Raw genomic sequence first — 22,667 nt, 5'->3', positions numbered from 1 at the left:
GTCTCTTAGGCCCCCAGAATGCTCCAGAGTTTACACACTGTTTCCTACTGTCAGAGAAAGGTGAACACAGCAGTTTGGAGCCTTCTATTCTGAGCAAAATGATGGCTTGATGTGCTTGTAAGATGAAGTGTGCATAAGATGTCCATCAGACAGCTAAATAACCGTGCTTCCTGGTCAGAAACCATCTAACACGGACTACCTAAGTGACACTGTCCACCAGAGAGAGTGGTTTTGTGATATCACAAATAACAAGTCTTTGGTAGAGTCAGTAAGTATTATTTGTTGGTTGAAAAGCATACCTGTCGGGGCTGAAGAGATGGCTCAGTGCTTAAGAAACCAGCTGCTCTTGTAGAGAACTGAGTTCAATTCACCACACCCACATGGTGATGCCCAACCAGCTCCAGTTCCCAGGGATCAGATGCCCTAGTCTGACCTCCATAAGCACCAGGCATTCGAGGGGTGCACAGACAGACAGACATGAAGGCAAAATAGCCATACACATAAAATTAAAAAATAATTTAAAAAACCATAACCTGAATTGGTTGTGGTGATAGATATATCAATGCACATGTGTGATAAAGCTGTGTAGAACTAGATAGAGCCAAAGTGTATGCAAGTAAAACCCATTGAGCTCAGAATGCAGTCCACTGATTGTGTCATACTGTATCCTGGCTGTGGCATGACTAACTGGAGTTCTGTGAGCTCTCTCATTACATTTGGGAGAAACTAGGTCAATGCCATATGGAATCTACCTCTTTTACTTCTTACAACTGCTTGTAAATGTATAATTAACTCAAAAATAAGAGTTAAGAGGACCTTACTCATGAAAAAAAAATATTTTGACATGTAGGAAAGTTCTGAGCTCTCGTTGTCAGCTCCCCTGTAATTTGATAGTTGTCTAGAACACTTTCTTCAAATACTCCTAGCTTAAAGTCTTTGTTAAGATTCTATGGCTTAGACTATAATTGAGCCCTGCTCGTAACAGCTCACTCTTGTGAAATTTTAAGTAGAAACTGCAGACGGTCACACTGGTTTTTGACAGATTTTACAGTAAGATTTTTATTGGATGTCTAATCTTAGTGTATTTTTTCTTTCTTTGTATTTATCTATTTTTAGCTTTCCTCTTCCTTACTACGGGTTCTAGCTTAGATAATTGAAGCATTTGCAGCCAGTCCTTTGGTATTGCTAGACTTAATAAAATACAAGTGAATACAAGTGGATTTCTTAGTGGTCATTTGAGGCATTTTATTATGACTTGAGGAAAAAAATACTAACTCGATTATGTGCAGCTAAAGTTAAATGCTCGTTTTTCTAGGTGCATCCAAATGAACTAACCAACGGTGTCATAAATGCTGCATTTATGCTTCTTTTCAAAGATCTTATCAAACTCTTTGCTTGCTACAATGACGGCGTCATTAACTTACTTGGTAAGTGGCACTGCTGTGGCCCATTTGGGCTGACTGGGTTGTGATAAGGCTGACAAATTCTGCAGGGATGAATCTGTTGTCTAGCTTCTTGCGCACTAAAGTGAGCACCTCAGCAGAGGCAGGGTTGTGTGAGAGTCATGATACTGAGGGGACTCCTGATGGTGGCGCTGGCTGAGCTATGTGGCCACAAGGATAAATACATAAATACATCTAGGGTAGACATCTAGAACAAGGTAAGCAGGTTGATTATCTCCTCCCTCCTAAAAGATCTATCCCACTGAAAACAAACAGTAGTGGCAGCTAAAGTCGGAATCCTGTGCTGTTAAGTCCCCACTCTGACTTCATTGACACTCGTATAGCATTTTCTCCACCTCATAACTAGAAGCTTGTTGCTAGTGTATGTGTCTTGATTTGCATATGGGAAACTTGACTTGTGATATTTATCTATTTTGAAAGGTCCATCCACTTCCTTCATCCAGGTCTATCCCGAACTCCTTGTCATCAGTACTTCAGCTTAGTTTTGCTAAGTCCCTAACATCCAACCCAGGTGCTACCCATGACTTGGTGGCCTTCCCTAAGACTTGCTACAGGAGAAAAGGTGGACAGTATACTACAAAAGGCTTGACCTTCTAAGGCGTTTCATTCTCACATTCAGGTCACCCCTCTGCAGAGTTATTATTCAGTATGTTACTTCTAGCTACTACCAAACTGCAATCTTCTTCTTTTGTTAGCTGGTCATAAGGAATTTCCCAAAGACCACAAATATGATTTAAAGGATAAATGAGAGACATGGCTGTGTGTGAGAGACACTCTGGAAATGACCCAGTGTTCATACAACTTGTCTGCCTATTCATGTCGTGCTTGGCTGATATATATCCAAGGATAGCCTTATGTTTGTCCAACTTTACAGCTTAATTGATTACATAGTGCTCACTGTGAATCTGAGGACCACTTCACTCTCTTTGGTCAGGATCTTGGTCTCTAGAAGTAAGCCAACAACAACTTCTTTAAAGGACATCACTGTTATCTGAAGAAAGGTCTCTGTTGTCACTAGGGCCCCGTGCTGGAGCATGATAGAGGGATTTCGCAACCTGTAAATCAATTGCATACTCCTTAAGTACCTTTAGATTCTTCTGGAACCAAGGCTCTGGTGGCCTAAGCAGTTATGGAACTTTCTGTTGCCTGAGCTCTGCTCTTTGCTGTCACCGTGCACGATGTTCTTACAGCAGCACGCTCACATGTTCTGTGTGTCTCCTGCAAAATCAAGGCAGCTTGGCAGACTCTGAACTATGCCTTAGGAGCTCCAACTGCAAAATATACTTTTGACATAAAGCATTTCTTTAAACTACCCAGACCTTTGGAGACTCAGAAACCTTTTTAAGGTGGCATGTCCAGGAACTTTCATGGATTCTACCTCCCCCTTTGCCAGTTATCCCTCTTACCAAGACATGCCAGATGCTTGAAGTTCCTGCCCAGTAAGAACCAACACCCTGATGTCATCAGAGCAGTGTCCTATGGGATTGTGGCACCACACAGGTTGATGTTCTTAAGATGAGACAATGGTTGTAAATGCCATCTCTGCCTGCTGACAGTGGACTCCTGATGGACTCTGGGAGAGAGATAAATGCATCTTGTACCTCAGTAGCTACCTTCCAGATGCCAAGAATTGTGCTAATTCTCCTCTGATGAAAGAGGACACATTTGGGTCTCTGTGAGTAGGCTTTATTGCTTGATTTTAACCTCTAAAACTTTTTTTTTTGCACCAATAAAATATTCGAGTAACCCAGAGATGAAGTAGAATTGTTATTCCTGGGTCTGCACAGGGATCATCAAATTGTGGCGACTTTGCTGGTGTCAAAGTATATCCCTTTTTAGGAACCATGGAAGTCATTCTGTACACTCACTAGATCTAATTCCTGGTCATAAAGCTTCTATCCAAAGTGGTGGAACATTGACTCATATCAGTCCCCAGGGGGCAGCAGCATCTCAGAGTCAGCATTCCTTAAAAGTCTGGGTGGGATAAGCCAGCTTCCACTTTCCAGTCCTCATGTGTAAAGAGTTTAGAAGTCACCATTGCCCTAACGTAAAGAACTGAGCAGGCTGGAAAACTAACTCTCTTTGGAGTCACAAGAGAGGTTAGACACAGGACAAACCTTTGCCCCAGCAATTGGAGAAACCAGCCAGTATACATGGTAAATCCTGGCTAACCGGGAATCACTCAAAAGTGAAGACTAATGTGGAAACTGGGGCAGAGGTAGGAAGACCAGACTGACACATTGCTGGGGACAGACTACAGACAAGCGTGAGAGCTGTGACCAGGCCACACTTTCATTTTGCTTTTGGGAGATCAAGTAGGTTCCCTATGTGTTCTGGTATGGGAAGAAGCACAGCTGCCCCTCAGTTTATGGCCGGCTTTCATCCTGATCAGTTAAATCTGGGCTAATAATTTAAACTCGTGAAGAACGTACTTTACAAAATTGGTGTCTGGTACCAAAACATATATTCCAGAAGCTCAGAGACATCACCTATGATGAATATCCCCCAAACTATAGGGCCTATATTTTTAATACAGGCCTATAATTTTTGAATTGTAAAAACTAACAAATGGAGTTAGGGGGAATCTTGAAAGAATCAAGAGGGGGGGAAATCATTGTACCTGTAAAGAAGCAAAATTAAGAATTATATACAATATCTTCTCAGAAGCCAGACAGACAAGAAGGGAATAGAGTGAAATATCCAAAATACTGAGAGGGACTCTCAACACCTGAATTCTTGGAAATTATCCTTCATGAAACTGGTGAAATAAATGCCTCAGATTAAGAGCATTTGCTGTCATTGCAGAAGACTGGGCTTGTTCCCAGCATATCAGGCAGCTCATAACCACCTATAACTCCAGCTTCAGGGAATCTGATACCCTCTCTTCTGGCCTCTGTGGGCATACATACACACAGATACAAATAAAAATTTAAAATACCCCAAATAGAGAACCAATGACAGACCAAAGTATAGATACTGTCAAAGTCCATCTTGGTAAGCCATAAGATTTATTGGGGGGAAACTTACCAGAGCAAAAATGATGCAAAAGCAGCACCATCACCAAAGCCTACCCCAGTGTTATGAAATCTGTAAACCTTGAGCACACTCTGCAGAGCACAGATAGCTCAACAAAATGAAGATTGTATTTTCCCAGTAGCTTAGTTTGTCTCTGCTCCTTCTAGGCAGATCAGCTTGTTTGCATGTCTCACAGCAGTTCTTAACTGCTGAGGGGTAGTGAATCTGTTCAGTTTCAGGGACTTCCTGAAATCCTTTAGTTGTTTATTTCACCAGCTTAATGAGATTCCAGTAGAATGGAGTCTTCTCTCATCTGTTCGAATACCCTGCATCTTAAGGAACCTCCCCTCCAAGTCAGTTTTATCTTGAAGGGTAGTACTATACAGCATCACTCAAACAAAACTTGAGCCAATGATTTTTAAAAGACACCTTAACAGCAAAGGCATGCAAGTGTGAAATACACAGATGAAAACAGTCACCTATTGTGATAAAAGTCAAAACAGCAAGTCAGTCTGAAAACAATGAATGCACTGTCTCTGATTCCAGTTGTGTGTCATTCTAGAAAATTAAACTGAGGACTCAGGCAAGAGGTCACTGCCNATTAGCAGGGAGTGGAATGAAAAGGGGATTNAGGGCAGTGTACCAGTTGTGTGACACCCAAGCAGTGAATTCATGGACATCAGGAACACTGGTTGTGAACACTGGCTGATGTGGTATCATAGGCTGGCAAACTGTAACACGACGTTCACACAGAAGCTGAGTACGGAGCATTTATGCCTGACGGCAAGAAGANTGAGGACTATCTCCACATTACACATTCGTTTTTGCCAATNTGCTCCAAAAACTAGTTCTATGTCTTTGTTTGTNTTAAGTGCACATGTATGTGTTTTACAATCTAGGCATGCCCCCTTCCCAGCTGTGCCTATCTATTCTGTAGTAGTTACCATACTGGCAACTAGGATAAAGTAACTTTAGTAGAGTTTAAAGACTTTGCTCAAGAATGTATGGAATCCTCATTAGAACTCAAGAGTTCCTGATTCCGTAGGTCNGAGATGGGGTCTGAGAATCTGCATTCTCAGTAAGCTCTTTAGAGGTGNGTTCCTGCTAGCCAGAGTAGTTCATTTTGGTAACCTCTGTATTAGAGCTGCACCTGGACGCTCACACTTAAATCCCCAGCCCTCGGCTGTTTACTCAAGTTGATAAACTGTTGATCATGTTGCAAATCTAATATCTCTTTCTTTCCAGCCCAGCAGCTTTAGATTCCATTACAGTTTTCCATTTGTTATCATTTAGGGTTGAAGGTTCATGGCTCGGGGCTAGGAGGCTGGGATGAGAGGCTGGGATGAGGTAACAGGGCACCCAGTTAGATTTGTATCTCAGCCCAACGTACTTCCTAAAGTTTTACTTTATGTGTATGGGCGTTTTGTGTGCATGTTTGTCTGTGCACCATGCGCAATGCCCACAAGGTCAGTAGAAGGCATTGGTTCCCTGGACCTGGAGTTACAAGAGAGTTGTGAGCCACCATGTGGGTGCTGGGAATTAAACCCAGGTTCTCTGGAAGAGCAACACATGCTCTTAACCACTGAGCCATCTCTCCAGCATACAACATGAATACATTTTTGGAATTAATAAGTCAGGAAATACTTCTAATAAAATGTATTTCCTGTGTAGCTATAACTAAATCCCGTGTCTTGTTTTTTAGCTGTCAGATGTCCAATCTACTAAAATTTGTGAGATCTTGATCCTCTTTGGGCATGCGTAGTCTCCCTCCTGAGTCAGACTCTGTACATGTCTGGACTCTCAAAAGTCTTTATCCCAAAAAAATGATCTTAGGCACAGGCTGCCCGAGCTGGAAATCAGCTTGTCTAATCTTATAAGTTGTTTAACTACAGCATAGGTGAGGAACTTCTACATGTCGCCTCACTCTAGTCTCTGTAAAGTCAGAGCATTTCTGCAGAAAGGCAGCTGGAAAGAGGGGGCTCAGGAGGTTCAAGCAAAATAAGGACCCCTAGCTGGAAAATGTTCTCCCTGCCTGAGCAAACTGCTCCTGCCTTCCTTCAATGTTGGTATCTTACCCTTGACTCGTTAGAACTACTGAATTCTAAGCCTCACATTGGGTCCTGAAGCAGCTGGCAGGGAGAGTGGGTGGTAGAAGCCAAGGGACTGTGTGTGAGGAAAATCTTATTTCCCCCAGAAACAGGAGCTGATGAGAAACAGTCTCAGGGTGTCACAGTTCAACTCAGCCTCCAGCCAGAGGCGAACCATGGTATTTTCTTCTCTTCCCTGGGTTTCTCAGTGGAAGCTTGAGCAGCCCCTTGCTCTGTTCTTTAATTGGCCTTGTCCCTACTGAGGCGGACGAGCCGATAGCTTGAAAAGCTTCATTCTAGAAAAGCAGAGGAAGCCTAACTCAGTCTATGAAGATCCCAGCTTCCTGTGGGCAGAGATGGTTACGTTATATACCTGACCCCAGATTCGCTGTGTGACAGATTAAGAGTATTCCTCTTGGAGTTTCTCCAAGTACCAAAACATGTGTCTTCAGGACAGGCAGGAAGACAAAATAAACAGAAAGGGGAAAAGAGAAAAGAGAAGAGAAACTCGTTCACATTTTCTAACTGGAAGGGACTCTACTATAGGATGCTGCTGTAGGTACTTGAAGCCTCTAGAAACTGGCTCTGGGTTCTGTCTCCTCCTGGAATAAAACTGTGTTTACAGGGTCTGCTTCTTCGAGGCTGCCAGTGGAGGTTATTTTACAAATAAGAAGCTGCCTTGGAGGCACAGCTTCTTGGCAGCACAGGGAAAGCTGGGAAATGGACACTTGAAGCTATAATCCAGGATTAAGGATGGATCACGTGGCTGTGACTTTAATCATTGTGCCTCTAAATCCAGGAAGCTGGGCAGTGGGCAGCGGGCAGCAGGAGCCTGCAGGCAAGTAATCTCTGATGCCTCGGCTTCTGCCTGTCAGAAGCAATGGGCTGAGCAGTCGCAGAAAGGCCGGGGAAGACAGCTCCTGCCTCAGGGTTACCTTCTAGCTCTTCTTGCTGTGTGGAGCTGAGGCTGGTGGGTGGGCAGGGCCAGTCACTCACATCAAATGCATTGCTCTGGGGGAGCAGGGAGATGTTTGCCTTCTCTGACAGATTCCTGCCCTAAATATGAAGTTGAAAACAAAATAAGAATTTCATCTCAGGTGAGAGATTTTATCATTAAAGCAAGCATGCAGATTTTTCCTGTTAATTTTCTACAGGTCACCCTTACCCTTCCTTGAGCTTTTTCCTAAGGCTTGCTTCAGGCCACAGTCTCTATTAGACAAGCCACACATTGATTCTTTCTGTTCTGACTGTTCTTTTTGAGACAGGGTTTCTCTGTGTAGCCCTGGCTGTCCTGGAACTCACACTGTAGAGCAGGCTGGCCTCGGACTGAGAAGTCGGCCTGCCTCTGCCTCCCGAGTTCTGGGATTAAAGGCGTGTGCCACCACTGCCCTGCCTGAGTTCAGCATTAGCATTGTAATTCTTCTTCTTTGTGGCTGTGCAAATCCAGATACTATGTTCTTTCCTGACCTGCAGGGACCCACACAGTCTCTGAAACTGAATTCTTCAGCTTTGTTACTCTGAATCCCTTTTCTCCTTATGCCTTTGGTCTTTTCAACATGCAGCCCCTCAGTGTTGCTCATCTTCCTGGGCTCTGCTGCCTGTCAACAGTGATGTTTTGTTGGTTTTTTTTTCTCATCCCCTCTCGCTTAGCTTTATTCCCACTTCGCCATGAATTTGGTGCCCGCCATTCACTTAGCAATCAGGCAAGTTCAGCCATGTAAATCTTGCCACCACCGGCCTGACAGCTGCTAAGCTGACGGTCTGCTTTACTGGGCATTATGCTGATTTCATACATAGTTGGTATCAAGAGGGTAGTTTTTGTTTAGATTAAAATAATAGCTCTTTGAGCTATTTTAATTTTTAATTTGAAAATGTTAGCTTACTAATTGAATTAAATAGGAGGAAATTATAGGACCACAGACATTGAACCTTTTTTCGTATTAAGGGCTTTGGGGACTCGGTCTAAGCATATTTCTTCTCCCCTTAGTTTTCCTGTGAAGCCTTCATTAGCCTTGTCTAGCTGGCAGGTAGGCACACCAGACAGGAATCCTGATTGATTTGCAGCAAGTATGTATTTTGCTTATAGGAGTGAGCCTTATGGAAATGTGTGTAAGTTGAAATCAAGGACTTTCTGACGGAGTACTTTGTGTATAAACACAATTAGAAACAATTTGAGTGCTCTTTTAGTCCCGGTTTCTACTACTGTGATGAAACACCATGACCAAAAGCAAGTTGAAAAGGAAACACTTCAATATCGCAGTCTATTCTCAAAGACAATCAGGGCAAGAACGCAAACAGGTAAGGAGACTGAAAGCTGGAGCGGATGGATGCAGATGCCACAGAGGGGTGCTGCTTACGGGCTTGAAACTTCTGGCTTGATCAGGCTGCTTACTTACAGACCCCAGAACCCCCAGCCCACAGGTGGTACCACCCCTAATGTACGGAGTCCTACCCCATCAACCACTAATTAAGAAAATACCCTTCAGGTTTGCCTACAGCCCCATCTTACACAGTCTGATTTTATGGGGTCATTTTCATAATTAATGCTTCCTCCTCTTAGATAACTGTGGCTTGTGTTAAAGTGAGATAACAACAACAACGACCAAACTAGCCAAGGCAAATGCTGCAAGAGTTGCAGTTGTTGGATTGTCACAGTGAAACTCTGACACCCAAGTGAGATGTGCTTACTAAGGACCTAGTTGTAGTCTGCTTGGAAATCTCTCTCAGGGTTTGAAAGTCAGTGCTGAAACACTGTATCACAGTTCTACAAATGTCAAAATTTGTCATTTCTGATACTGAAAAGCAACGTAAAGAATTTAATCTGGACCTTTCCTTTGACTCCAGGGGATGGAGGAGCATCGTAATTTGCTACCTCAGTAAGACACAGTGTGTTGCCTTTTGTGTCATTGCTATTTCACTATCAGAAACAGCTATGAGATTATAGCCTGGAGAGAGAGTGATTGAAGGCCTTTTGTTATTGAACCCCAGCTTATCATGAAAAAAGAAAAATACAGACGAGATAACGAAAATTGCTCGACTGTTGGTGTATTCGTTCAAAGGGAAAATTGATATTTCTCAGTTTGATTTGTTTTCTCATGTTGCTCCTGAAAATCTGTAGAAAGAAACAACTTAGATGATATTGAAGAAAAGTAACTTAAGAAATTGGAACAAAATGGTCTGAAGAGTAAAGAAAAGACAGGAAGAAGTATAATTTTTTCAGAATAAATTCTAATTTTCCATTTTCTTATACCAGTAGTAGGTTGTAATCTACTGTAACAGCATGACGCTCTCAGAAGCATTAGAATCAGGCTAGGGTAGATAAGAAAGGCTCTTCTCAGAGTTGACCTTTGAAAAGATTCTTAATGTATTCTTTGGCAATTTCATACTTGCATATAATGTATTTTTATCATGCTCTCCCCACCCCGATGGAGACCGTCTTTACAACACATTGTCAATTACTTCCGTGTCTATTTTTCTGACCCACTGGGGTTATCTAGGCTTGCTTATCTGACCATGAACAGGGTAGGGACCATGGTCACCTTGCCAGCGACCTTTTAAAAAAAAAAAAAAAAAATGAAGAAAATACTCATCTCGCAGCATGTGTTTGTTTCCTTGATCCTTTTACTTAAATACCCGACGGGGAAAGTCTGTGTAAAAAGTAGACTCGCCACAGGCTGTCAACAGAAGGTAATGAGTAGTCACCCTGGGTAATTAGTTCTTCTCCTAATTATATATTCTCATTTTTCTTAAGAAAACAATAATAATAATAATAATAATAATAATAATAATAATAAAAGAAAAAAGAAAATTAAAAATACTTGTGAGGTAATAAAATTATAAATTGAGTGACACGAAGAATTCTCATGGGAGAGAGTATAGACGGAGCATGACTTTAACCATACGCAAATTTAAAGAGACCCATTTCTAGAACAGAAGCCGAGCTACATATTGGTTTCTCTGTTTCTTCTGTAGACTGTCCTTTACCGAGCTGCCATTTGCAGAGTCAGCAGATGAATTGACAAATGGCTGTTAAACCCTCTGAGAAAGCATTGGTTTTTTTTTTTTTTTTTTTTAAGACATATATGAAAAAAAAAAAAAAACACCTTGTCATACTGTAATTAAAACACAGTACCTTGGGGACTGAGTTCTAGACTTTGTGGGAAGGGTAACAAGAGAACAACAGGGTCATGCTGCCTCTCAGTATTGTTGAGAAAAAGACTAAGTTCACACAGCAAAAAGCTATGAAGTGTTTGGTGAGCCAAATGACTATAAGAGCCCCCACTTTATCTTTCAAAAATATGCTGTAATACTTGATAGGTAATTTATGACCAATCTAATAAGCATCAACTTATATGAGTAGAAATTAAAAAGAATTCTTCAGTTCTGAAAGACTTATACATGGTTGGTTTATGACTTGGTCATTGCTTTATATGACCTAGTAAGAAAACAATGACCCTGGAGCTAGGATGTAACCCAGTATAGAGCTCCCTCCCAGCATGGTTTCAGTCTCCCATGTCCATGAAAGGCTGGGTAAGAAGGTCAGGAGAGAGGAAAGAAACAAAAGAATAAGGGTGCTGTGGAATGCAGCCATAGCTTTTGAGTTGTGGTTGTCATGAACAATTTTTAAAACAAGTACAGAGGCATGGGGGTCATGGCTTCGATGTGATACAGTGACTCCTGTATGCTTCCAGCTCAGTTCCTTGTTACTGAAGTTACTTTCAGTGAGACAGATGAACCATGTGCCTTTCTCCAGCCACTCAGAGTCCCTCTGTAGAGAAGCCACTTTAGCATTTCCCTTCCCATGCTTTAATTCAGGCCCTACGCTTGAAGCAGTGATTATCTCAAAAGCCTGGAGTAAAACAGAACTCTTCAAACTGTTTATCCCTTATCTCTTCTAGAAAAATTTTTCGAGATGAAGAAAGGTCAATGCAAAGACGCGCTAGAAATTTACAAGCGATTTCTAACTAGAATGACGAGGGTATCCGAATTCCTCAAGGTCGCGGAGGTAAGTGGTCTAAGCTTTGTGGCTAAGGCAGCCAGAACTAGTGTGCAGCATAGTGTCTGGCCTGACAGGACATCTAGCACATGTCCAGGATGTGTTAGCATGAGAGGAAATCTTCCAGTCACTTCTCCCAACCCGTCAGAGTAGGGCTCTACACTCCTGCCTCCCCATCAGATGTACGCAAGTAAAATGTTCATAGGTTATACTGCTGTTCTACAAGTTGGTCCTGTGCCCCATTCCACCTAATGACTGCTTTGTTGTTGTTGTTGTTGTTTTATTGTAAGAAAGTTTTATATTTTGAACCCTACATTTACTTTTAGAAAAATCTATTCACTGTTTATAAAGTATAAATTATGAATCCTTATCTCCCTTACCCTGTCAATGACTTAAATATAATTAAAAGGCTAAAGTATAACTGCAAAACACAGTTGGCATTCTTGAGATTATCTGTAAATTGGAGCTTTTTTCTCTTACGAAATCCAGTACTTGACTCATGCTGGTACAAGAAATGATGACATCACTATACCTCTGGTGGGATGGTCAGTGGGTCTTTATCTTACATGTGGACTGACTGAGCATTAGAGGCGGGGTGCAGTGTGACCTGCTCCAGACTCAATAGCAAAGCCGATGATGCTGCAGGCATGGGACATGGGATGTCTGTGCTTCTCATTACTGGAAGGGTATAATTGCTTGAATTTTTTTTCTGCTTCATGGGTTTATTGTTTATATTTTGTATGACTTTATCCCTTGGTTTAGCCACAGTTATTAGTATAATCTAGTGAAAATCGTTGCTCAAGGGTTTTCTGTGAAAGATCAGGTATGTGCAGGCACTCTGAGCAGAAGGTTGCTTTGCTTCCCCATTACCTCCTGGGGCAGGTGTGTCTCGGCTCCCACTCGGTGCTCTAGGGGAGGCAGGAGCTGGGCAGGGTGCAGTGGACAATGAGCATACATGTCTGCAAACAGCAAACAGAGCTGGCCTCCACAGCTTTAGGAGAAAGGCTTGCTGACGCAGAGACTTGGTTTTTTTTTTACATAAGTTTGTTTTATGTCTCTTCACGCCTCGTGCTGAGACAAGTGAGATTTATGCCAGTGAAGAAGCGATCCACAGAGCAGGCATCATTCTAAGAGTCTGTCTTTAAATCACTGAATAGAAGTGCTTTGTGAACATTTGCAAGACTGCTTATGGAATGGACACTAATTTTATGAAACTGTTTTACTAGAATAAGCTTCTAAAGTTCAGTGGGACAACTTTAATCATATTTATATAGTTCTCTATCATATGTACATAATGATTTTCATTTGAACACACCAACGGTAGTCGAAATGGTTTGGTTATGGTCAGTCAATACAGAGAAATCTTTAGTGAATGTTCAGAACTTAGTGTGTCACAGACGGCATTCATGCATCACATGGGCCCCTGCTTAATGTTAGTCTCCAGTTAGAATCATTTTCCTAAAGAAAAGGTAGGCTTTCAGAACGTCATTTTAAACATGTAGCTATGGCTGAGAGTATATCTCAGTGATAGAGCTCTGAGTGTAAGAGTGTAAGAGGCGCTCTGTTGGAGTTTTCATACCATGGAAGCTAAGCAATAAACTCAGAATTTGTATTATCTACTTACAAAGCATTAGTGAGCTGTCCAGCATACTGAGTGGTCAGACAGTTTCTGTAGAAATCCCTAGACTTCCAATAGGAACTGCGTGAAGTATGTCTTAGGTTCTTTAATCTGTTTAGTTTCTTTGAGCCTCAATTTCATTAATAAGTGAATTACCATGTAAATTATTGATAAAATAAATTATAAAGTTATACTAAATGTTTAATTTTTAGTATACTAAACATTAAAAACAACTTTAATATTAGTTAATAAATGATGCATTGAATAAATTATAAGATGAGGAAGTTCTACATGATGTTCTTAAAAGGTAGACTATTCTCTATGCTAATATGGACATACCCCTAAGCTATCCTGTTCAGTGAAAAATTCCGTCCAATACAAAATATAAAAATATACAGAAAAAATATCAATCATGAGATTGCAGGAAAGTGGGCAGACTTAGAGAATACAATATTAAGGGAGGTGACACAAAGTAAAAAAAGAAAATAGGGACAGGTCCCCTTGCTGTGTGAATCCAGCCTATATTATATATGCACATGTAATACATAAACAGTTGTAAGTATGGGTGCAGTGTAACACGTGGAAGGGAGACCATGAGAAGGTGTCATTTGGTGACAGGGGAGGACAGAATGCAGGCAGAGGAACCCACGAGTCATGAAAGGATATAAAGCCAGTCATTGTTGTAGTGTGTATGAGTGTGTGGTAGATACGTGAATACAAATTGACAGTGTAAGGGTAAAGCCATAAACCTGTCTCCACTGCTTCAGAATGGCCGTTCTGACTGTGTACAGGTTCCCCGAGATGGTTTGATTGGGATCCAGCAAGGGTTAGAGTAGCTTCCTGAAGTCAGGTGTTTCATATTTTTCTTTGGAAGCTTAATTTGGATAAAATGTTTTTTATTTTTAACAAGAAAAGAAAAATTAAGTCTAGATACTGCTGTAATTTGTGGAAGAAAATGAAATACTTATATTTCAAATTTCCTTGGTTTTATATAAACTTTAGAACAGTGGGTGTTGACCTTCCTAATGCTGAGACCCTTTAATACAGTTCCTCATGTTGTAGTATTCTCCAACCATAAAATTACTGTGTTGCTACCTCTAAACTAATGTTGCTACTGTTATAAATCATAATGTAAATATCTGATATGCAGAATATCTGATATGTGACCCCAAAGGGGTTGTGACCCACAGATTGAGACCCCTGTTCTGGAAGAATGTGTAAGAAACTGGCAAAGTGTTTCTACCTGTAAAATAGGAAATAGATGCTACACCCTGAACAGAAGATTAAGATAAATAACCATTCCCCCAAGGAATCAGTAGGCAGAACCATTTGAATGGGAAATTATGTAAAGAGCATATGCTTAAAGTAAGGTGGGCATGCAGAGTAGTAGTTGCTTTACACCACGAATAAGCTGTAGTTTTAACAAATTCTGAGTGATCTTATATTAAATGCCAAAAAGTCATAAAAACCCAGTAGTAATTTTGGTTGTTTTTTTTTTTTTTCCCACAGCAAGTAGGTATTGATAAAGGCGACATTCCCGACCTCACGCAGGTAAGTGTCTCAAGAGCCTATCAGTAGACAGGACATTGATAATTAACAGATTGCCACAAGTAGGGATACTTTGTAGACATTTCATAAATCTGGAGCTTAAGCCAACCAATTTTCTAAAAACATTATTCAACCTTACTTATTTTTTCTAATTATTGATTATGTTTCTGCATATAATAGAAGATTTCACTGCCCTTAAGCTGTGATATTCTAACTGGGCTCACTGCTTCGTTATTGAGCTTGAACCAGTGAGAGCTGTCACACATCTGTGACAGAGCTTGGGGTCTGAGCAGCTACTTCCGGTCATCAGAGCACATGAGCATTCAGTCCACTCTCCCTGTTCTCTATATGTGCCTGGTCTGAAAGACACCCACAGAAGGGAGAAGCCCTGGTGACAAGATTTTACATCCTCCCCACCCCATGGGGAGGAGTAATTTCTTTACATTCTGTAGAGGTGCTTGGGGAGTGATTTTTCTGGGTCCCATGTTTAAACGGCAGTGAGCGCAGAGATTACCCATCAGCCATGTCAGGTGCACAGCTCCTGAGGAGGAGGAGGACAAACACTGAGTTATAAATGGTCTTTGGTGTGATTGACAGGAACTGGTGGGTTTTAAACACCCTGTGATGGTAAATCTCAGTCTCACACATGTCCTTTTACTAGAAGCATCATGAAGGGAGTGGCCAGAGGATGCAGAGCTGGGCATGAGTGACATGAATGTTGTATCTTTTTAAACCCAGTCTTTATAATAGAAAAGAATGGAATCCCCCACTTTGTTTGAAGGTTTTTTTTAATTGTGTATTTGTATGTGAGCCTGCATGAGGATATGTGTATCACATGCATGAAGTGTTTGTACCCGTGGAGGTCAGAAGAAGGTGATGGATACCCTGAAATTGGAGCTGCAGTCTCTTGTGAGTCACCCATGTGGGTGCTGGGAACTGACCCAGAATCTTCAACAAGAGCAGCCAGTGCTCTTAACCACTGAGCCATCTCTCATATAAAATATTTATATTTTATATAAAATATCAAGAATTCATACAAGTAAAATTCATTGAATAATTCAGAATAGGATAGCATATATTCTTTAATTTAGAGACTGTCCCCCACTCATAGATGAAATATTAGTTTAAAGTATTTCTACTCCTTTTCATGTTATCTATTGAAGTATATACCTGAATAACATGTTGATTTTTTTAGCATGGATAACTATTAAATATGCAAGAAATATTATTTCAGAAATCTCTTTGTTGAAGTAAGTTTATCTTAATAACATCATAAGAAAATGAATGTTTTCATTTGTTTCATCTATAGCAAAAGACTACACTGCGTTTTTTTCTAAGTGTTCCATATATATAATACATGTTTTTAAAAGGACATTACATTTTTAGCTCAATGAGTAATTTTTAGAAACAGTCAATTTTCTTTTATACCATGGACAACCCTCACTGTGGGATAAATACAAACCAGCTATTTAGTGCAGGGGAGCCTGGCAGGTAAGAACAGGCCTTTACATGTCTGCCTCTGGGCAGTCTAGACGTTGTAAGAGAGTCAAGGGACCGATAAATACCTTGCTGGCTTTCAGTTTTGAAAATGATAGCAGATCATTGAAGGAAGGGGCACATACTTGGGTTTCCTTTCTAACGATACCAGAATACTCATTGCAGCTGATGTCATCGCTCAAGAAGTCTATAGACATATTTAATGATGTACGCTGTATGTGCCAGGACTTGGGAAGCCTAGTAGAAAGCTGTTCTATGATAGTCATTAAAATCCAGAACATCTATCCTGTTTTTCTTGTGAGCTAAAGAGCAGCATAAAACTTCGATATTAGTGATTATTTTTAAATTACCACCCCATAAAAATCCTCTTAACTAAATTCTGTGTACATTTAAATTCCAATATAAGACTATGGCATGCCTCTGGAATGTCTTAATTAGTAGCTTGATTATGCTTTCTTTGTGGTTGTGAGCTACCTGTTTTCTCTGCGACTGTGAGCTGCATGAACCAGCTCCATAAACTCTCCTCTATGAGAGCCCCTTTCTCCAGGCTGAGGGAGTCTCTCACTGAGCCAGGGACTTAGGAACCCCTCATGCTCTCACAGTGCAGTCAGGCTTCAGCAGGAATGTGAGACTTCTGAAGTTTAGCCCTTCAGAGAGGATTAAGTCAGGATTAATCCAGAGGTGAATCTGCAATACAAGGTTGTATGAACGTTAACTCCTATGAGATGAAGTTCTGTTCTCTGCCAGGCTTCAACACAGCTTCTGTGACACTCTATCCATCACAGAAATGAACAAAAATGTCTGAAAAGAATTAAATAGGGGCTGGAGAGATGGCTCAGGGGTTAAGACAGCTGGCTGCCTTGCGGAAGACCTGGGTTTGTTTCCCAACACCCAAGTCAGGTGGCTCACAAGAGCCTGTAACTCCCGCCCCAAGGGACCCAACACCAACACCATCATCTGGTCTCTGTGGGTGCCACACTCATGAGCAAACTCAAATACTCATACTCTTTTCTTTTTCTTTTTTCTTGAAAATAATTTTTTCATGCCGAATAGTCTGGTCATGGTTTCTCCTTCCCTAACTACTCCTGGACCCACCCTACCTCCCCACTCACTTAAATTTCACACCTTCTTTCTCTCTGCTTTTAGAAGAAAAACAAGACCAGAATATTAAAAAAGCATATAAAGCAAACACCAAAAAAATAAAACCATAGAAACATAAAGTAAGAAACCAAAATATACAAACAAAAGACCAATAAGATTTAAAAAATGCCAAAACTTGAGACCAAAAAAAAAAAAAAAATCTACAAAAATACCTTTGAGTTCATTTTGTGTTGGCCATCTACTGCTGGGTATATGGTTAATATACCAGTGAGCCTCCATTAGAGAAAACCAATTTTTCCTTTGCTAAATAAATAAATAGAAATGATGGTGACCAGAAGGAACTCCTATTGAAATTTTAAGGATTAAAATTTCTCTTACAGAAAAACAAACAAACAAACAAACAGGAATTTAGCGCACGTCTCCACTTGAGAGTGTGGACCATAAACACCTGTGCATATAGCACCACCACATAAATGATTTGTGAACATCAATGACATTTTCAGATGATACTTAAAGTACTATTTCAAGGAGTAAGAGAATGTGTTCCCCGGCTGAAATTTCTTCTCAGCACTAGGAGTGGTTTCTGAGATCTAATCTAAAATCTGAATTACTGTTGTATTTTTTAAAACTTGATTTTATGACCGGTAGCATATAAATGATAGGTGGATGCATATTCTTCTTTACTCTGAATATCACCAGGCAGATTTCTGAGTTCGAGGCCAGCCTGGTCTACAGAGTGAGTTCCAGGACAGCCAGGGCTACACAGAGAAACCCTGTCTTGAAAAACCAAAAAAATAAAATAAAATAAAATAAAATAAAAAATTATATATTGATGATTCTGTGACACATTTATCATTACCTGTCACCTGATTGACCTTATCCACGTGGCTGTTTTTTCTGAAATAAGGAGATAAAGATGCTACTGACTCTCAGTGTTCCTTTAAGTTTCTCTCATCCCAGCAGAGGCATTCTGAAAGTGCCTACTTTGAAGTTCAGGAGGCCACTGTTCCCTACTGCCTACTGTGTGTCAGGTGTTACCCCCTGCCTACTGTGTGTCAGGCATCACTGCACCACCAACAGTGAAGAGAGCATACATCATGTGCTCCTGGACATTCCCATCAAAGGGTGTCTCTCTTGGAACTTCACATGTCCTTATGAAAAATTTAAATGTTAAGGCATTTTTTTTTTAAAGTCCTGGAGGATAAAAGTCTCAATGAATTATACACAGAGTGTGTTGCTCAGTAACTCCCCGGAGCAGCTCATCCTCTTGATGGGTTCCCTTTTCAGCTGATGTGATCTCTACTGCAGTGTCCAGTTTTTCAGTTATTACAGAATAGCCCACGAGGCATGGTGGCACACACATTCAGTCCCAGCACCCGAGAGGCAGAAGCAGGTGGATCTCTGTGAGTTTGAGGCCAGCCAGGGCTACATACTAAAATTCTGTCTCCAAAACGAGGGTGAGGAATAGAAATGTCCCAGGAAGAATGGAGTCCTGATGTTTTGTTTTAATCTGACTCTGAGCCTTTGCTATCCCGTGTTTTCTTCTACATTTTTATTATAAATGTTGTTTGCAGTTACTAAGCTTTATTTGAGCTCAGCAAAAAATAAAAATTTAGGTATAGTGCATTTCACATGTAGAGAACACAGGTCTTGTGACTAAAGAGAGACTCCATGACTTGATATGTGTTTCCCCTCCATAATTTATATGAAAAAAATGTAAATCTGTTCTCATGCTTTTATGGCCACCTTCACTGTCATCAGTAACACACACACACACACACACACACACACACACACACACACACACATTTATCGTGAGATGTGAGAAGAATGGCTGTGAAGTTATCAGATGAAAATGTATGAAGGTTTACATCAGTTACATTTTCTGTTTAAAATTACAATGTACATTTTATCTAATGATCATTACTTTGAGATATAAAATCTAACGTATAGAACAAAACTTCAATTAACTACCTCGAAAATTCATTTTTTGAAACTTAATAAGTTTATTTTCAGCCAGAGTTTGCTGGAAATCTGTCCTCATCTGAACTGTATTTGGCATTCTATTTTGCATCATTTTCTAAGAATACTAGATATCTTAACAACTTTTTCACTCTGACGTTTGTTAGGCAGAGCTAATAGAGCTGTCTCTTGCTATCCTACTTTGGTAATTTGGATCAAGTCAATATGTTTATACATTTAGTGATTTTTATATATACTTACAATTTTATACTTAATTCTCATTTATAATAATGTAGTGATAATAATCACATAAACATTGAAAGTTTGAGTCTCTTATAAAAATGAAATGTAATATTAAATACCTAAATATCCAAAATTTTTAAAACTTTAATAAGCCATCTGATTTAATGTTGTTAAGCGCAGGTAAAATATGAATTATATGAATTTCTTGTGATTTATTTTGTACTTTAACAGCAGCATGGTTAGTGTGAAGTCCTTCAAATTTAATTTCCCATTAAAAAAACAAATACCAGAATGTACCTGTAAATGTATAGATGTTTCAGCACTAAGTGCTTCTCCCTGAACCTCTACACTATTGAGGTCTCATTTGCATTAAGAGAAAAAGCAAGTTCAATTTTTGCTGCTTGAAGAATGGATTGGGAAAAAATTTGTAGGAACCATTATGTCCCCTTTGAATGTGCAATAAAATACCTTTTTGTTTCTTTTTGTTTTGTTTTTTTGTTTTTCAAGACAGGGTTTCTCTGTATAGCCTTGGCTGTACTTGAACTTACTCTGTAGACCAGGCTAGCCTGGAACTCAGAAATCCATCTGCCTCTGCCTCCTGAGTGCTGGGATTAAAGGTGTGCGCCACCATGCCCGGCTTCAATAAAATATCATCTTTATTGCTTGAAATTTTATAGAAACATTGAATCTTTAAGGATTGAAATATATCACATCTATTTGATAATACAAAATTTTATCATATTATTTGGTTACTTTATTATATATAAATTAAATATTAAATAATTGGAAAATATTAATTGCCACTCTGTATTAATGTGACATTCTTATTGCTCCTTAATCCTTTTTTAAATGATGGTGAAGATAATCCCTAGTATTTCAACTAGGCATGCAAAAATGAATTTTTGCTGTATTTTCAAATTTCTATAAATTTACATTTGGGCTCATATGTTTTGGATTTGGATGCACATAGGTGCCTGTTTCTTTTTCACGGAGGTTCTGTGTGCGGTAGTAGCAACCTTGACTAAGGACTAGGACTAAGTGTCCTTAGTAGACACCTGTCTGATGCAGGGAGCACCTTTTACTGAAATGGTGTTGTAATGTCATTGGGTAGTTAGTGGAGGTAAGTCTATTTAAGATGGGCCTATCTGAGATGCCACAGAACTTAAATTCCTAAATGCCAAAGGACATCATCTCAGACAGGGTGCTCACATGAACTTCTGCCACACGGGCTTACAGCAATGTTAAAGTGTGCTTGGCTTGGGAGAGAACCACACAGACATTTGTTTTTATTTCTTATTGTAGGCTCCCAGCAGTCTTATGGAGACCCTTGAACAACATCTAAATACCTTAGAAGGAAAGAAACCTGGAAACAAGTACGCACTGCTTGTAAACTGTAAATAAGATGAAAATCACCAAGTGGCTCTTCGTGAGAATGGAATGTCTTAGGGGTAACTACACTCCAGGGCAGATTCAGGGTGTATTTAGCTGCCAGTCTCCTGGGGTCCCTCAGAAACTTCTACCCTTCCTGCTAGCCTATGACACCTGACCTGTCCAGGCCACCTGCCTGCAGAGAATGCCAAAGAAGAATCCATGGTTTGCAGCAGGTTGACTGAACCTGCTGGTTTACACATATGTCTTCAGAAGTTACTCTTGAAGAGTTGGAGCTAGCCAGGTGTGGTGGCGCATGCCTTTAATCCCATGGGAGGCAGAGGCAGGTGGATTTCTGAGTTGGAGGCCAGCCTGGTCTACAAAGTGAGTTCCAGGACAGCCAGAGCTACACAGAGAAAGAAAGCCTATCTCAAACAAACAAACAAACAAACAAAAAGTTAAAGCTATTGTGATTGGTTGTGACTCAAGGAAGGAGAGTTTCACAAGCATCCTTGAATACCAAGACTAACCAACTGTGGTATGAGGAAAGTCAGGCTTTGGAGTGTAGTCTCCAGTGACACACCTTCCTGTAAACCCTTAGACACATCATCATGCTGTTGCTATTACTCCAGAGTCATCCTCTAGAGGGAATATAGCAAGGGTGACTCACACAGTCTTTGCTTGTTCTGCTGTGGCCTTTGTGCTTCGGTACTTGGTCTTAAACTGTTTTCATCACTGTATACAAAACACTGCCCAGGTTCCTTTATTCCCCTACCTCTGAAACAGACATCAGAATTGTCTGTACTTTCTAGCCTTTGTTCCTTGTTTCCGCTATATTCATTAGCCTTGGAGGTACCCTCCTCCCAGTTATGTAGATCCTATGCCTCCTGGAAGGACCGTTTGCAAAGCCGTCTTCTTAGGAAGCCTTCCTTCCTGAGTTGTGAGCTTGCGTGTATTGTGGCTATTTATCCACATGTGTAATTCCACGAGAGTTCCTGATTCTAAATGTAGACAGTTTTCTCCCCTATTATCTGAACACTTAGTGCAGGGCCACAGGATGAACACAGATTTGCACTCGGTTAGTTGGTTAGTTTGTTTTTTGCCAATGGCAGAGCTGTGAAATTTTAACTCTTGTGATCTCTCTCTGAACATTCTCCCAGAATCTAAGCTTATGTCTTGATGCTACATTTTTATAGTTGTTTCATCAGCTAAGTGCTGTTTCTTTTGTCTATTCCCCCTCAAGTTAGTTTAGTATAGTTTTATATATAGGTATGGTTTTCCGTTTTCAGTAGGGGAGTTTTCCAGGCACTTTGGACTGTACAGCCTCTGGATGACAAGACCTCTCTGGGTTAAGGCCGAGTTGTGCTCCAGTGTAGCTGTGGTTGAACAGCTTTTGATGTGAGATTACCACATGTCAATTTAAAACGCCCACTCTCACATATAACTGGAGCCACCCTCTGTTGGAAGCTCCAGTAGCTGAAGGGCTTTGCACATTCTCTCCCGATTGCGTGCCCTGTGTGTGCTGCAGATCCTCTCCCGATTGTGCGCCCACCTGCCCTGTGTGTGCTGCAGGCTGCTTTTCCAAGCCTTTGCTTTCTCGGGCTGAGCACTGCCAAGCTCCCCGCCTCCCTTCGAGCCTCCAGTGCTTCCTTCACCAGCGCCTTCTTCCCCATCTTCAGGCTCCTTAGCCAACCTTTGACTCTGAACTTGCCCCTTTGTGGCCCTGGAGGGCTATCTGAGGAAAATTACCGGTAGGCACTTTTAGAAAT

General features: G+C 40.7%; 1 protein-coding gene across 6 annotated transcripts in view; it reads left to right on the top strand.

The window, feature by feature from the left end:
• Window positions 1-22,667, top strand: part of Snap91 (synaptosome associated protein 91) — a 113,293-nt gene that overhangs the window by 43,142 nt on the left and 47,484 nt on the right. For all 6 annotated transcript variants that reach the window (XM_021206128.1, XM_021206127.1, XM_029542977.1 and 3 more), the window contains exons 7-10: window positions 1,316-1,427; window positions 11,464-11,570; window positions 14,689-14,730; window positions 20,833-20,903. In XM_021206128.1, coding sequence (XP_021061787.1) covers window positions 1,316-1,427; window positions 11,464-11,570; window positions 14,689-14,730; window positions 20,833-20,903 — 332 coding nt within the window. The remainder of the gene's footprint in view (window positions 1-1,315; window positions 1,428-11,463; window positions 11,571-14,688; window positions 14,731-20,832; window positions 20,904-22,667) is intronic.

This window comes from Mus pahari, chromosome 10 (assembly GCF_900095145.1).
Source record: "Mus pahari chromosome 10, PAHARI_EIJ_v1.1, whole genome shotgun sequence".
In the NCBI taxonomy this organism is placed as follows: domain Eukaryota; kingdom Metazoa; phylum Chordata; class Mammalia; order Rodentia; family Muridae; genus Mus; species Mus pahari.
The sequence above is the reverse complement of the archived record's forward strand: the minus strand, read 5'-3'. Positions and strand labels throughout refer to the sequence as shown.